Source organism: Dermochelys coriacea, chromosome 2 (genome assembly GCF_009764565.3).
Source record: "Dermochelys coriacea isolate rDerCor1 chromosome 2, rDerCor1.pri.v4, whole genome shotgun sequence".
Classification (NCBI taxonomy): domain Eukaryota; kingdom Metazoa; phylum Chordata; order Testudines; family Dermochelyidae; genus Dermochelys; species Dermochelys coriacea.
This window is the reverse complement of record NC_050069.1, coordinates 154,629,088-154,642,924: the sequence shown is the minus strand read 5'-3', so window position 1 is coordinate 154,642,924 and position 13,837 is coordinate 154,629,088. Positions and strand designations below refer to the sequence as shown.

Sequence of the window (13,837 nt, the reverse complement as noted above, 5' to 3'; positions counted from 1 at the left end):
ATGTGTCCTGAGGGCAGGTGAAGGCCGAGGGGCTGCAGAGCCACAACCTCACTGGGACGGAGGCCCACACTGAGCAGCCACCAGAGGAACAGCCAGGCTAGCGCATGTCAGTTCTATATGCACCACTGGTGTGGTTAGCAGTCTCCCGCTGTGGGAGGGGCAGGGACTCTGCCAGTTTTTTACCATTGTTGAATTCCCTTAAGTTTCCCAGCCCCACTGGGGCCCATTGGTCTGTCCCAGCCCCTGTCCAACGGTCTGTCATGTGAATGATTTGAACAGCTCCGTGCACGTAATGGTTTTGTGTCAGGAATTTCTGGACCCACATAAGCAAAGGCGGCAAATGCCCAAGTCGCAGAGGAATAGTGCAAGCTTAGTGTATGTAACCGCACCTGTGTCTAGCAGAGAGGGATATGGGGGAAGGGGCTGTTGGCACCTGATTAGTATCAGAGGGGCCCTGTTCTTTCCACATGTCTTCAACCAAGTCAGGATTTATCAGCGTGGTTTCCACAGAACAGCTGTAACAAGAGGAACCACGTAGACAAAAGGGGAACCTCTCAAATGATCAAAAAGAGTAGGGACAGTAAAAGAATGTCCAGACTGTAGAGAGAAAAGGAGGACTTGTGGCACCTTAGAGACTAACACATTTATTTGAGCACAAGCTTTCGTGAGCTACAGCTCACTTCATCGGATGCAGTTTATGCTCAAATAAATGTGTTAGTCTCTAAGGTGCCACAAGTAGAATCATAGAATATCAGGGTTGGAAGGGACCTCAGGAGTTCATCTAGTCCAACCCCCTGCTCAAAGCAGGACCAACACCAACTAAATCATCCCAGCCAGGGCTTTGTCAAGCCTGACCTTTTCTTTTTGTGGATACAGACTAACACGGCTGCTACTCTGAAACCAATTGTAGAGATCACGGATTTCTCCCATAAACTGTTTGGGGGCAAAACTAAAGTCTTTTCCACCAGCTTGTGCTTGCTCCCTTCATGTGCAGGCCAGTACTTAGCATTTCCTATGTAGCCTTTCATAAAATGGTCAGCATCATCCAGGTTTTATATTCAATGGCAGTTAAGTTCTGGAAATATGTTTGATAGATCTCCTCAATAAGGCCAAAGGTGAAAGAGATCAAGACTGTATGCTTTCTGCAAGTCACCCACAATTCCCAGTGGCTGCCTATATTTCACCTGGGCTTTTCCTGACAACCAGTGGCATATTAACGCCTAGGCTGGCAAATTTGCAGAGGCGGCAAATTTATAATAGCAGCCAGAGGCTGTTTCCCCCACCCGGCGCCCATTCGCGCCCTCCGCCCCTGGCTCTGCCTCAACTCCACCCCTTCCCCACCCTCATTGGTCCCCTTCCCCAAATCCCCACCCTGGCCCTGCCTCCTCTCCTGAGCACGCCACGTTTCCCCCTCTTCTCTCCTTCGCAAAGCTGTTTCGCACACAAGCGCTGGCAGGGAGTGGAGGTGAGCTGGGGTGGGGAAGCTGCTGCGGGGGGGGGGGCAATTATTTCAGGGCGTAGGGGTGGCAAAATCATTAATCCACCACTGCTGACAACATGGAATTAACTGAATAGCCCAGTGTGTATTGGGCCAGGCACGCCTTCTGCAACTCACGCTAGGCCAGGAGAAATGCCTCCAGGTTAAATTTGGGTCCAGTTGTGGAGAGTTTGACATCAAATATCAGGATCCTCTACCCTGCAGCTCCTGTTTACTCACCAGCAACTAGAATTGCCCATCTGTCACAGCACTCAACAAGGGCCTTTAACTTTTTCTTTAGCTGTCTCACAACTCTGTGCAATTCCACCTTTTACCCTTTGGAAGCATCACAGTTCCATGTAATACCAAGAGTGTAAGAGCAGTCATCAGCATAGGGACTGGTGTTTTAGGAAGGAAAAGAAAACTGCACAATCCAATTCATTCTGCCACACCAATGAAGGCTTTCAGCAGCCACAGTGCAAACTACAGTTGGGTGATACTTTTTAGGACAAAACTTTTTTTTTTTCCCTGAAAAATGCAGTTTCAGATTGATTGAAACATTTTGTGAATTTGTGTCTAATTCACCCCCCCAAAAAATCCAAAAATAGTCTAAATGTTTGTTTTGATGTTTTCAAAATGAAAAGTGTCCTCTTTTTGATTCAAAACAACTTTTAATTTTGAATTTTACTTCCATTTTATTAATTTTTGTAAAAAAAACCCTTGAACAGAAAATGAAATATTTAATTTTGGAAAAAGAAAAGGAGTACTTGTGGCACCTTAGAGACTAACAAATTTATTAGAGCATAAGCTTTCGCGTGAGCTGTAGCTCACGAAAGCTTATGCTCTAATAAATTTGTTAGTCTCTAAGGTGCCACAAGTACTCCTTTTCTTTTTGCGAATACAGACTAACACGGCTGCTACTCTGAAACATTTAATTTTGGGTCAAACAAAATGACCTGAAATGATTTTTTTCCCTACAATTTTTTTGGTTTGCAAAAAATTTCATTTCAGGTTAATCCAAAAATGAATTTTCCAATTTTTTGTTTGGCTACTGAACAGAAAGGTTGGTCGCTCTCACAGCTCTAGTACAAATAATAAAAAACCTTTCAACTTCCTGCTACTCAGTCAGCAGAGTGAGGTTTACACAGTTAACAGGACGCAAAATAAGTTTAAGAAGTATGCCAATTTAGTCTTCTCAAACTCCTAGCAACAACACTCAATCCTCTTCCTGCTGTGTCCCCACCCTCCAGGAGCACTGCTGCCTACTGGCAATTACCCTTAATTTTGATATGCCAGCAGGAGTTTTCTGAGAGGAATGCTCATAAGCCTAATTGTCAACAGGTGTAGGGACTCCAGCTGCCTAAGATAGGGTTTTAACCTCTGGCTTGCAAGGCTACATCTCAAGAATGTCCACTGTGGCACAAATTCCTAGAAAAGTTTTACAATTATTTGATCCAAATTTGTGTCTTGTAGCAGCTTTTTTCGCTTAATTATAAATTGTGAAAAGTAGTACAGATGGTCAGAAGATGAAATGCTAGCATCCATTGTTTACCCTCAAACCATTTATTTCCTAATGATAAAAATGGGACATTGCACTGGAGCAAATCTTCCTCACAGGCTGGACAGAACAATTTAGCCCTCTTAAAAAGGCTTTTTTTATTTTATTTCCAGTATTTGATCCTTATAAGAATTTAACTAGCAGTGTCTCAGCTATCAAAAATAAATAAATGAATTTCCCAGGCTGTTTTGGTGGTTTAGTAAGGAGAAAACCAGATACAAGGAGTTCTTTTCATATATGTACTTCTAATTACACTCATTGTGAATCTCCTACAGAAAAAAATCCCACAAACTGTAAAAACTGGTGAAGTCAGGATTCATAATAAGAGTTTGATTACCTCAAACTGAAGAACACCAGTTTAAATTAAAATATGTCTTAGGAGACTCATTCTTCACTGCAGTGCAGTGTGTCAAAGAGAAAACAAACTGAAAAAATACAATATATATTTAATAGAGCTATAGTATTTGCTTTTAATTATGCAAATAGCGTGTTCTTTTTTCAGTTTAGAAGTCCGAGTAAAAGAAGTAGACTGTTTCTCCAATAAATATTATCCTCTGAGAGCTGTGAATTGAACAGTACATTATATAAAAATATCAGTTTTAGGTCATTGTGCTTGATTAATTTTGATGGGCATATAATTCAAATCTGGAAGACATCAAAATCTTGGCAACAATCTACACATGCAGTGCTAATTAATAGGAACACACAAATTAAAATAAATCATGAACATTCATTTCTTATTTACTGGTTTGATTTCTTCATGACCCATAAAATGCAAATCCTAAAGTGAGTATTGTCCTCCTACCAGAGAGACAGGAAGCAAACTAAAAGTTTTGTGACTATTTCTCAGCATTGTAAGCACCTATTGCAATTCCTGTCCCCGTTCCATCTGCTTGGTACCAGCATCACAGTTGGCTTAACTGGGCAGTTCAGGAATCCTCCTGGCACAGGGAAATCCCCAAATAGCATGGAGTAGGTTTAAATGGCACAGAGGGATTTGTGTCAGCACACCTGGGTGAATTTCACCTTCATGAACAGATCATGGATTTTGAGGAGTGATAATCCAATCATGGAATTTCACAACAGCAGGACAGTTTATAAAAACAGATTTGTAAAATCAGCACTTAAATTTCAGACTGAGGTATTACGTGAAGTGTGTGCTAACCTGGGCTTAACTCGTTTCTTTAGTTTACCCCAGATTTTCAAACATGGGTGCCTATATTTAGGTACCTACACCTCTATTTAGACACCTGAACAAAGTGGTCTGATTTTTCATAGATGTTGAACATCCACAATTCCCACTAACTACAGTGGGAGCTATGGGTGCTGAATATCTCCGTAGAGCTGCATGTTTGGAAATTTTGGCCTTTTATGTTAAAATTTGCTAGTAGAGCTGTGGCATGCTGCTCCACATGCAATCACTCAAAGCCCTCAGTTACACATAATATTATCGTTCCCTAAAACAACTTTTAGTCTGAAGTCCTACATTTTGGTTATACCAATGCCACCAGAGATTTACCTTTTTCTAATTCTGTGTATTTGGGAATATCTGAATTCAAAAAACCTACAGGGCTTATTTACCATGCATCCTGTACAAAGCAAGCCAATCTATTACTAATACATTTATGGGTAAGTTACTGATGACCTTGCAAACCTGACTAGAGCTATTAATTAAAATGTTACCAAATAAGAAATAGATATTAATAGCCAGACCAAATACACGGTGTGGCCTTTTCCAATTCTGTGATATAGTTTCAGGTGGAATAGTCCCCTACAAATAAGAATTGCCCTGTTCTTAGAGTATTAGAAGACTTAAAAATCTCACATACTGTAATAAAATAGTCCCTAAACAGCAATTACTGAAAGAATTCCAGCCTAGTAACCGCAGTTTATCTTGCCATCCTGTAATCGCTAACTGAGAGCTAGCACAAGGTCTGGGGTTTGTGAAAAGTGAGTCTCAAATATATTATTGCCCCAAATGTGTACAGCCACAAATGTGATGACCTGAGGCTGAGCAGTTGGAACACTATAGGATGCATGTGAACCTGCAGCTAGAGAACCACTTTTATGCAAGTTGTCACAGATCCCAACACTTTGAGACCTGTCCAGGCCATGATAACCTGCCTCAGAACAGACACCTGCGCCCTCTGCTCCAGGATGCTGAGTATTGAATATGGTCCCCAATTAAACCAGCTCCTGAAAAGAAGCTAGAGCAAGGTTGGTTTACTTCCCTTCGCCATCCCCCCCTCCCTGCAATTTGTGCTTCCAGGAATCAATGGCCCCAGTTTAATTGTCCAAGTGTGCATGGATGAATGGGCCTTTCCTTCAAAAGACTGAAGCCAGGACAACCATGAAGTTGGTGAACATTTGATTGGCTGCAGCCAGGCAGAGCTCTGAACTCCGAATGGCATCTCAGAACAAAAAGAATTATCACAGCAAATTCTGGTGGGCTAGTTGAAAATTAATGTGCATCTGTTGTATTTATTTTGATGTAATTTGAAGAGTCTGTTTTTGACTGTATGCGTCATGCAGATCAAGAGCACAAAAACATTCACCTACAATTACTTAAGATCACAGGGTAAGTACTCTGTGTGAACAGGATGATCCCCAGAGGAAGGAACTTATGGTGTTATGATCCAGGATTTAATGGAAAAAAGCAGACACTTGGGCCTGGCTCTGATCTCAGTTATATTGGTGTAAATCAGGAGTAATTCCATTGAAATCAATGGAATTATACTAGTATAAAACTGGTGTGAAGCCAGAATCAAGCCCTTAGGGTCAAGCTTATATTCTATATGTTTTGGTCCAATGTGTCTTAAAACATGTCTTCAGTTACTATGATGATTGTTATAAAGTGATACTGCATGTCCTGAATTCCCTTCTTTTTGTGTAGATCTTTGAGAAAAAGGAGATGGAAGGAAGGAAGCTCTCCAGAGCATTGAGACATATGCCTTGGAGTAGCTAAGTGAAGTGGTGATTAGCAACCAGAGATCTGAAGATGAGAGTACTCTTAGCTGGACACAGCCCTGGAACAAACCCCATATGACTTGATCCTCCTAGGGCCTAAACACTTCACTGGATTTGCTTCAGTGCTCTAAGTCCTCTTCCTCCACCTCTCTATCTAAAGGCTGCAGACTCTAAGTAGAGTATGAGGTTGTGGGGGAGAATTTTACTTTGTAAAAGTAAAATTCTCTGCCTGTTTCAGAGAATCAGGCAGTTTTTCCTTGAGTGAAATAAAGGCAGCATTGATGGTTGCCTGTAGGTAAAGCTAGAGGTTGGGAAGAGAAAGTGACTGGACCATAGAAGCATCTTCTCTTGCTTCATTGTAGTTTGGCTTCAGGGTCCAGTATCTCTGCCTGGTCTTTGGCTGCCATTTAAGATTTCACTTCCTTAGCTCCATCCAGAAGTGGGGTTTCCCCCATTTCAATATATTCTAGTCAAGACAAAGCTTTATCACAATTCTATATCAAGTCTTAACACTTGGAGACCTTGGACATTTCTACATGGTTTACTCCCCTAAATGATATGAAAAAGGCACTGGATGATACCACAAATAAGTTTCCTCCAAAGAAACCTGCTTTCTCTGGTTATTGGTGTGTCCATAGCAGAACTTAAGAGACTAATGAGGTGTTCGATTGGAAAGCTCTTGGACTTTTACAGTTTGGCCATGTGAAAACCAGTGATAATGAAGTCTAATTATTTCTTTAGACATGGATGTCCATGAAAACCTCCTATGGACCAGATATAGGCCAGATTTGTTCCCCAAGATTGGATTTTGGTCCATTAATCATGCACTGAAATCTTCTGAAATGGGCAGTTTTGAGGAAGCCACCTGCCTGTATCCTAGTAAACCGGCCTCAGAGACTGAAATCTGCACATAGGTTCAGAAAAGCTCGAGCAATGAAGTTTTCTTGTATCCAAGACCTTTGGCTAGAATTCTTCCATATTGTTTTCTTTGATTTTAAATCACTATAACATTATAGTACTGGAAAATAAAACTATCAGTTTGATGTAGAAAAGCAATGAAAATAGAGGGTGGGTGGGTTTGGGAAAAAGAACATGAGATGCCCACAAGTCTACAATAAATAGATTTACTTGCTCCCTAAAATAGCCTAATCCAAAGCCACCATCACCTCCTGTTCATGGAGACACAGAACTGGAACCTGAACTCAGAAGCTGTTTGCTCCCAGAGAGGTTTCTGCTCTAAAGGGAGCGTCTAAAACTACTGAACCATTCCAAAGTATGTTCCAGAAAGGATTAAAGGGAAAGAGGAAACAAGAAGACACTTTCAGTGTTAAAGAAGAGTCACCATTTACCCTAGATAGTAAATCTACAGAGTTGGGTCTCTCCCCTGAATAGATAACAAAGTGTTCAGTTTCTTTCCATTTGCTAGTAGGTTGTATTAGCCACTGCCTTGCCATTGTACATGTGGTTGTTTGTAAATATGTGGCAAGATCCTGCAAATGGACCTGCCCAGGAACATGCCAAAGAGCTCCATTACATTCACTGGGGCTCTCTGCAGCTATAAGGATGTGCTTGGTGAATCCCTTTGCTGAACATAGTTTTAATTCTGTACACCCAAGATATGAGTCATGAAGAGATGACTAACATGGAACCTGCTCAATTTTGCCTTAAGCATTTTAGGTGATAATCAAGATTTTTCTTTTGCACTAAAAGCATTCACCAATTGTTTCCTAGGTTAAAAATATTTAAAAGGAAAAAATGTTCTGATTGGCTAACATACAGAAGAAACCCTATATCTGCTGGTGACAATGTTTCATAATTAAAGGTCATCTGTGATTTCTGCATTTTTTGAAAATTAATTCTACAAAGAGCATGAAAAAAATGAAAAGCACTTTGATTAAAAAGCCACAACCTTATTTATTAATGTTGCACAATCATATCTTACATACCAGAATAACAAGGTCCTCTTGCTACCACTGTTATCTCTTTTTGATGCTTGCAAGCAGCTCTCCTGAGGAAGCATTCGTTTTGGTAAGTGTCTCCATTTGATCCACAAACAGGAATGTAATTTGTATGACACTAAAAAAAGAAAGTACCAAATAAATTCAGTCATGCAATCACACATGAATAATCTTTAATATGATACACATGAACGTATAGGAAAATAGTAATGCAGAGAGGTAAACTGTAAGACTGCTAATTAACAGTAAATCATCATTCTGTTTGGTTAAGAATGACTTAAAATATCCTTTTACAGGCCATGGGAATGATAGTCTATCTGTGTAGAGGCTACAGGGATTAATTTAGTAGGAAAGATTAAAAGAATTAAATATGTGTAGCGAGGCTGTATAATCACTAAGGGGAATACAATAATCATCTACAAGTATTTGAAGGGTAAAAAACACGAAGAAGGGAGAAAAGTCCTTTAAGGTAAAACAAGAATGTATAATTAGGAGTAAGGGAATGAAACTGAGCAAAGAAAAAATTAAGGTGAACATCAGGGAAGATTTCCTGGCTGCAAGATCATTTAGACTGTGGAATTGTCTTTCAAGGAAGATGGCAAAAATCCCATTCCTTGAATATTCATACTCCTATTTAGTATGTGATTTTTTAAATTTAGTCAACATCTGTCATAATACTTTTGTATTGTTGTTATATGTCAAAAGATATTGTGATAGGTCCATTTAAAAAAAAGAAAGGACAATACATTAAATAAATCAATGCCTGCCATGAAAGGCTTTGGCATAGTATTTTAGTAATAGCTGTCCCATCCTAACAAAGACAGAGTAAGTGTCTCCTGTATCCAGTGTACATAAAAACAACATAGAAAATATACTGTAACCCCTCCATCCCCACCTTCCAAATACCCAGGGAAAGAAATACCAGTCCACTCCCTACCAAAATCAATTGAAAAACTCCCAATGACTATTTAGAGTCTGATCCAACTCTCATAGTACACCACATTCTGATCCATATTACCACAAGGAAAAACAGGGACTAAGGCCTGGTCTACTCACAGACATTGCATCTGTTTAACTACAGGTGAGAAACTAAACAGATTTAGCTAAACTGGTGCAAGAGTGTCTGCACACAAGGTTGCACTGGTGTAAATTTTATGTTTAGACAAGCCCCCCAAATGCTTTGATGTCTGGATCAACTTCTTTGAGATTGCAGTTGTTTGTTTGTTTTTCAAATGTGTATAATTTGTTTATCAGAATCACTTTTGGCATACAAGCAATCAAAATATTTCATTTTTAAAGTTAATTTTAAAGGAAATTATTCTTCCTTCCCTGTCACCCAATCAAAAGTGACCAAGAATGTAATAAACTCCACACACAGAAACAATTCACATTACTGCTCTGAAAGGTGTTCATAGCATCTCTGTGGTTCTTTTAATTTATTGAGCAGCCTGCAGACATTCTACCTTGGCCTGTGAACCTGTCAGATCTCATGCTAGCAGGGCCAGGGCTAGTCATTGCTAGAATGGGAGACTTTTTTTGGACAACTATATTTTCCAGTGCCTATGTGTATTCCCCACATTCAATCAAGATGTTGCTGTGTGCTCTTTAAAAGCTGCCAGTTTCCACTGCATTTCAGTGATACGTGAAGTAATGCGTGTTTTATAGTTTGTTTGTGTTTTTAATGCTTTGGGAACTTTGGATGACATAAATGTCAATCATTTTTACTTTATTGAAATCCTGCAAAATAGCCTGTAAATTGCTCTGCAAGGATCAAAACACTGAAACATCTTTATTAAAAGTGTAGTGAACACATTTCCCCCCTAGTGAGCGCAAAAACAAAACTATCCTTTTAAGGTTTACAGCTGCTGAATGTCAGGACATCATTAAAAATGTGGAAGATCACTGCAGGGAGAGCCCTGGAGAACCCCCTAGCTAGTTGCATGCAACCTCGTTTGCAAATGTAATTCTTAAACTTCAAAATATCACCTAAACTCAATAGATGTGAAGAAAGAAAGAAAGAAAGAAAGAAAGAAAGAAAGAAAGAAAGAAAGAAAGAAAGAAAGAAAGAAAGAAAGAAAGAAAGAAAGAAAGAAAGTTGTTCATAGATGGACTAAATCCCCTGGCGCTATTCCTTCAATGATGTTACGTTTGTTTCAATGACATCCTTATATTTGACAGCAAGTCATTTCCAAAGGGGCTTCTAAGAGGAAAAGTTATGATCCATTAGTACTTAAACTTCTAAAGGTTTAAAAACCTAAGAAGAAACGAGACAAGACTGGGATGTTGGTCACTGGTTATTCCTATACATTCAGGGACAGAATCTCTCATGTGAAGGAGCTCAACTCAGCAAGGAGAGCGGGGGGCATCTGGGACTTGGTTACAGCTCCCTGAATATGAGGGAAGATCTGTGCCAGCAATTATTTAAAGCAGCTTTGTAGTTGCTCTGTTTAACAGTATCCCATTCGTCATCCAGGACATCTCTGAGTGGGGGGCGGAGGGTAGGAGGGTGGACAAGGGTAAAGTGAGTAAAGTGGATCCACCTCCATCAGCTTTACACCAGCTGAGAACTGTCCTCCAATAGGGACATTTTCAGCTAGCTAATCCTGACTAGTTTCTTTAGTTATGAACTGCCAAGATAGAACAGATCTTTGAAAAACAACTGCAGCATCCCTAGAATATTGACTGAAATTTTTATTATCTGTTTCTCTTGCCAGGCATGACTTTTCAATTTATATGCAGAGCAGCTGAAGGAACACTGTCAAACTGGTTCTGTGTGGTTGTTGTTTTAATACGTCTTTAATTTGGGATATTTTGGTGGTGCCAGTTGCAGCTCCTTAATTAAGGTTGAGTTGAGGTTTGCACTTAAAATAAATATTCAGCCTCTTTGTTACATATGAAAAAAATACACTTATTTTAAGCAAGGGGCATTTTCTGTTGATTCCCTCATTCCATTTCCTTCTTTTGGTGGAAACCAATTTTACGGCTTGTAAATTCCTGTGTGCTGAGAACAGCAACTTTTAAGTTAAGCTGAGGAGGTGGAAATGTGCATCAACAAAAATACAGTATGTTCTAACACTCTGAGAATTGCAAACAAATAATATAAGACAGAATAACCAGTGATTTATGATTTATTGATTCAAAAATCATGAATCAGGCACCCCCAAATATAATGAAATTGTCTTTAAAATCATATTTTAAAAAGTAAGAAATGTTGTGTTATTGTCATTTGCTTTCTATTTTTTGAGCCTTCAGAGGACACTCCAGTTTCATTTTAAAGTTTTTTTTCCATATAACCATTATGGCTAGAAGCATACTTAAAAAAAAAATCGAAGCTGAGATTCTCACATGACTCCAGGAGCTCAGGGTTTTGAAAAAAATCCACCAAAATATGAGCCTGACAATGAAATTGTGAAATTTGGCTACAATGCAAACTAGTCATAGGATGGCCACTGATTTAGGATCTCAAATCCTCAAGATTTGAGGATTCTCAAAGATCTCATAGGATTTCAAACTGATTTTTCAGTTTGAAAATAATTTAGCACTCTGTATCCAATAATTTAGAAAGCTAAAGAAACTTGAGTGTCTTGCAATCATTTTAGATTCCAGCGCTACAAAGCTGGCCATACAGATAAGGCATAAGTTTACTAAGAAACTTGATTTGAAGAAAGGTAGTTTTGAAGGGCATATTTGATAAGGGCGACCTGTAGCTTTACTCTCATTCAGAACAGTAGGAGATGGTAACCTTTTTGAAAGGGGGCAGTTCTTGGTAGAATTTTCTGAAGTCGAACATTATCCTTTGCTAAAGGAGTAACTTTTAGTTATGGAGAACAACAGGGGAAAAATGAACAATAATGCTTTAAAAATTTTTCAGCTGTAGCCTGTGCTGAAGGTTTTGATGAGTTTTAACAGTATGGTAAGTTTGACAAATCTGTGTTATTCTGTTAGGATCATTAGGGCCAAATAAGGGTCTGATGCAGGGTGATGAATGTCTTAAAGGAACTATTTTTTAATTCATTTAATTCCTAAGATAACTAATGGATTTACTTGTATGATCTCAGAAAATTCATTCTATACTCAGAGTCAGTGCTGTAAGTTTGGGGAGGATACACATTCTCTTCCTCCCTCCCTGCCTCGTGAACATCAAATGTACAACGCCTGCTCTCCTACCCATCCTTGGATCTATGATGCAGAATGTCCTAATGAGGCTGTGCAGGGAAGTTGATTGGGCACATAGTCCCTCTAACTCCAAGTCAGGGTGATTCACAGCCTGTACTAGTACATATTTAGAATTTAGAGAACACGTCTGATCAGATTGCACAAATGTTTAGGTAGCTGAAACTTTAAAACTAACACACTTCTCAGTGTTCCTATAGATAGCCCAGTATTTCAAATCACAGCAGATACAAAAGTGCAAAGTCCTTACCTGAAACTGACATGCACATTTCAAGCCATCTCCATCTTCTTTACACACTCCCCCATATTTACATGATGACTCATCACACACTCTCACATCAGACTCCCTTACATTTAATTCTGTAAAAGGGAAAAAAAGAAAAAAGATGGATAATGTAGTATGATTTATTTTTTGGTATAATAATATCAGCTTCATCTTTAAACTGGTAATTTTCCCACACAGATATTTTTTTAAAAAAAGTAGATACTCTTGTTCCGGATGCTGTGTGCCAACTGGCTGCCAGAGGTATAGCTGTTCCACTGGCACCGTATGTACAGCTACATTCTGCCTCACCACACAAACAGGAGCACACATACACTGCCAAAACAGTTATTGTCTTCCATATTCTTACTAGCAGTGCTCTCCTTAATACACAAATGGCCCATTCCCCAGACAGATAATAGCAGAAGTCAAGACACAGACACAAATATATAGACCATGTCCCCTCTGCCCCTTCTGCTTTTCTTTTCACAAAGCCTGAAGGAGGAGCTGTGCTGTGGATTTTTAGGGGAGGCTAGAATCTGTTAAAAAAACATCTGTCCTGTATTCCAGCCCAGTTTGCAAGCCACACTGTGAACCTTCCAACTGAAAACATTATAAATAGGTACCATATTATTATTGTTGATTAGTATTATGGTAGCACCTAGGAGCCCCAGTCACGGACCAGGACCTCACTGTGCTAGGTGTGGTACAATAACAGAACAAAGTGTTTACACTGCAAAGTGAATCACTGCGTGATTGTAGCAGGGATAGGAGTACCCATGTTAGCTTTAGTCTAGCTAGCGTGGGCAAGAGTAGACGTAGTGGCATGGGGTTCAGCATGGGCTAGCAACCAGAGTACAAGTCTTGCTCCGGTTGCTAGCCCAGGCCACCCATTCTACACTGCTATTACTATTCATGCTAGCTAGATAAAAGCTAAGACAAGTAGGCCTTCCCCTGCTATAATCACACCTTCACGTTGCAGAGTAGGCATGCCTTAGAGTACTCTAAGGCCTTTGTCTCGGCAAAACTTTTGTCATTCCGGGGTGTTAAAAAAAACCACACCCCCAAATGACAAAAGTTTTACTGACGAGAAGCACCAGTGTGAACAGCACTTTACTGACAGAAGCACTCTCCTGCTGACAAAGCTACTGCTGCTCATGGGGGGTGGAAGATTTTTGTCCGCAGGAGAGCTCTCTCCTGCTGACAAACTGCAGCTACACTGTGTGCCTTTTAGCAGCACAACCCTGTCGCTCAAAGCAAGATAGTGGAGACAAAGCCTAAGACAAGAGACAACAGACTGAGCGGCAGACAAACAGACTTGGGAAGCACAAAGCAACAATACTGATCAGCATGATAGGTATATGATAGCATGGTCTCAGTGCACCAACTACCTAACTGTTGTTAAGTTTTTTTATAGGCATCACATCAAAGAAGAGTTTTAA

General features: G+C 39.8%; 1 protein-coding gene across 1 annotated transcript in view; it reads right to left on the bottom strand.

Moving 5' to 3' along the window:
* Positions 1-13,837, bottom strand: part of TMEFF1 (transmembrane protein with EGF like and two follistatin like domains 1) — a 235,437-nt gene that overhangs the window by 76,048 nt on the left and 145,552 nt on the right. Inside the window, exons 2-3 of the mRNA XM_038390804.2 lie at positions 12,384-12,493; positions 7,949-8,078 (exon numbers count right to left, since the gene is read on the bottom strand). Coding sequence (XP_038246732.1) covers positions 7,949-8,078; positions 12,384-12,493 — 240 coding nt within the window. The remainder of the gene's footprint in view (positions 1-7,948; positions 8,079-12,383; positions 12,494-13,837) is intronic.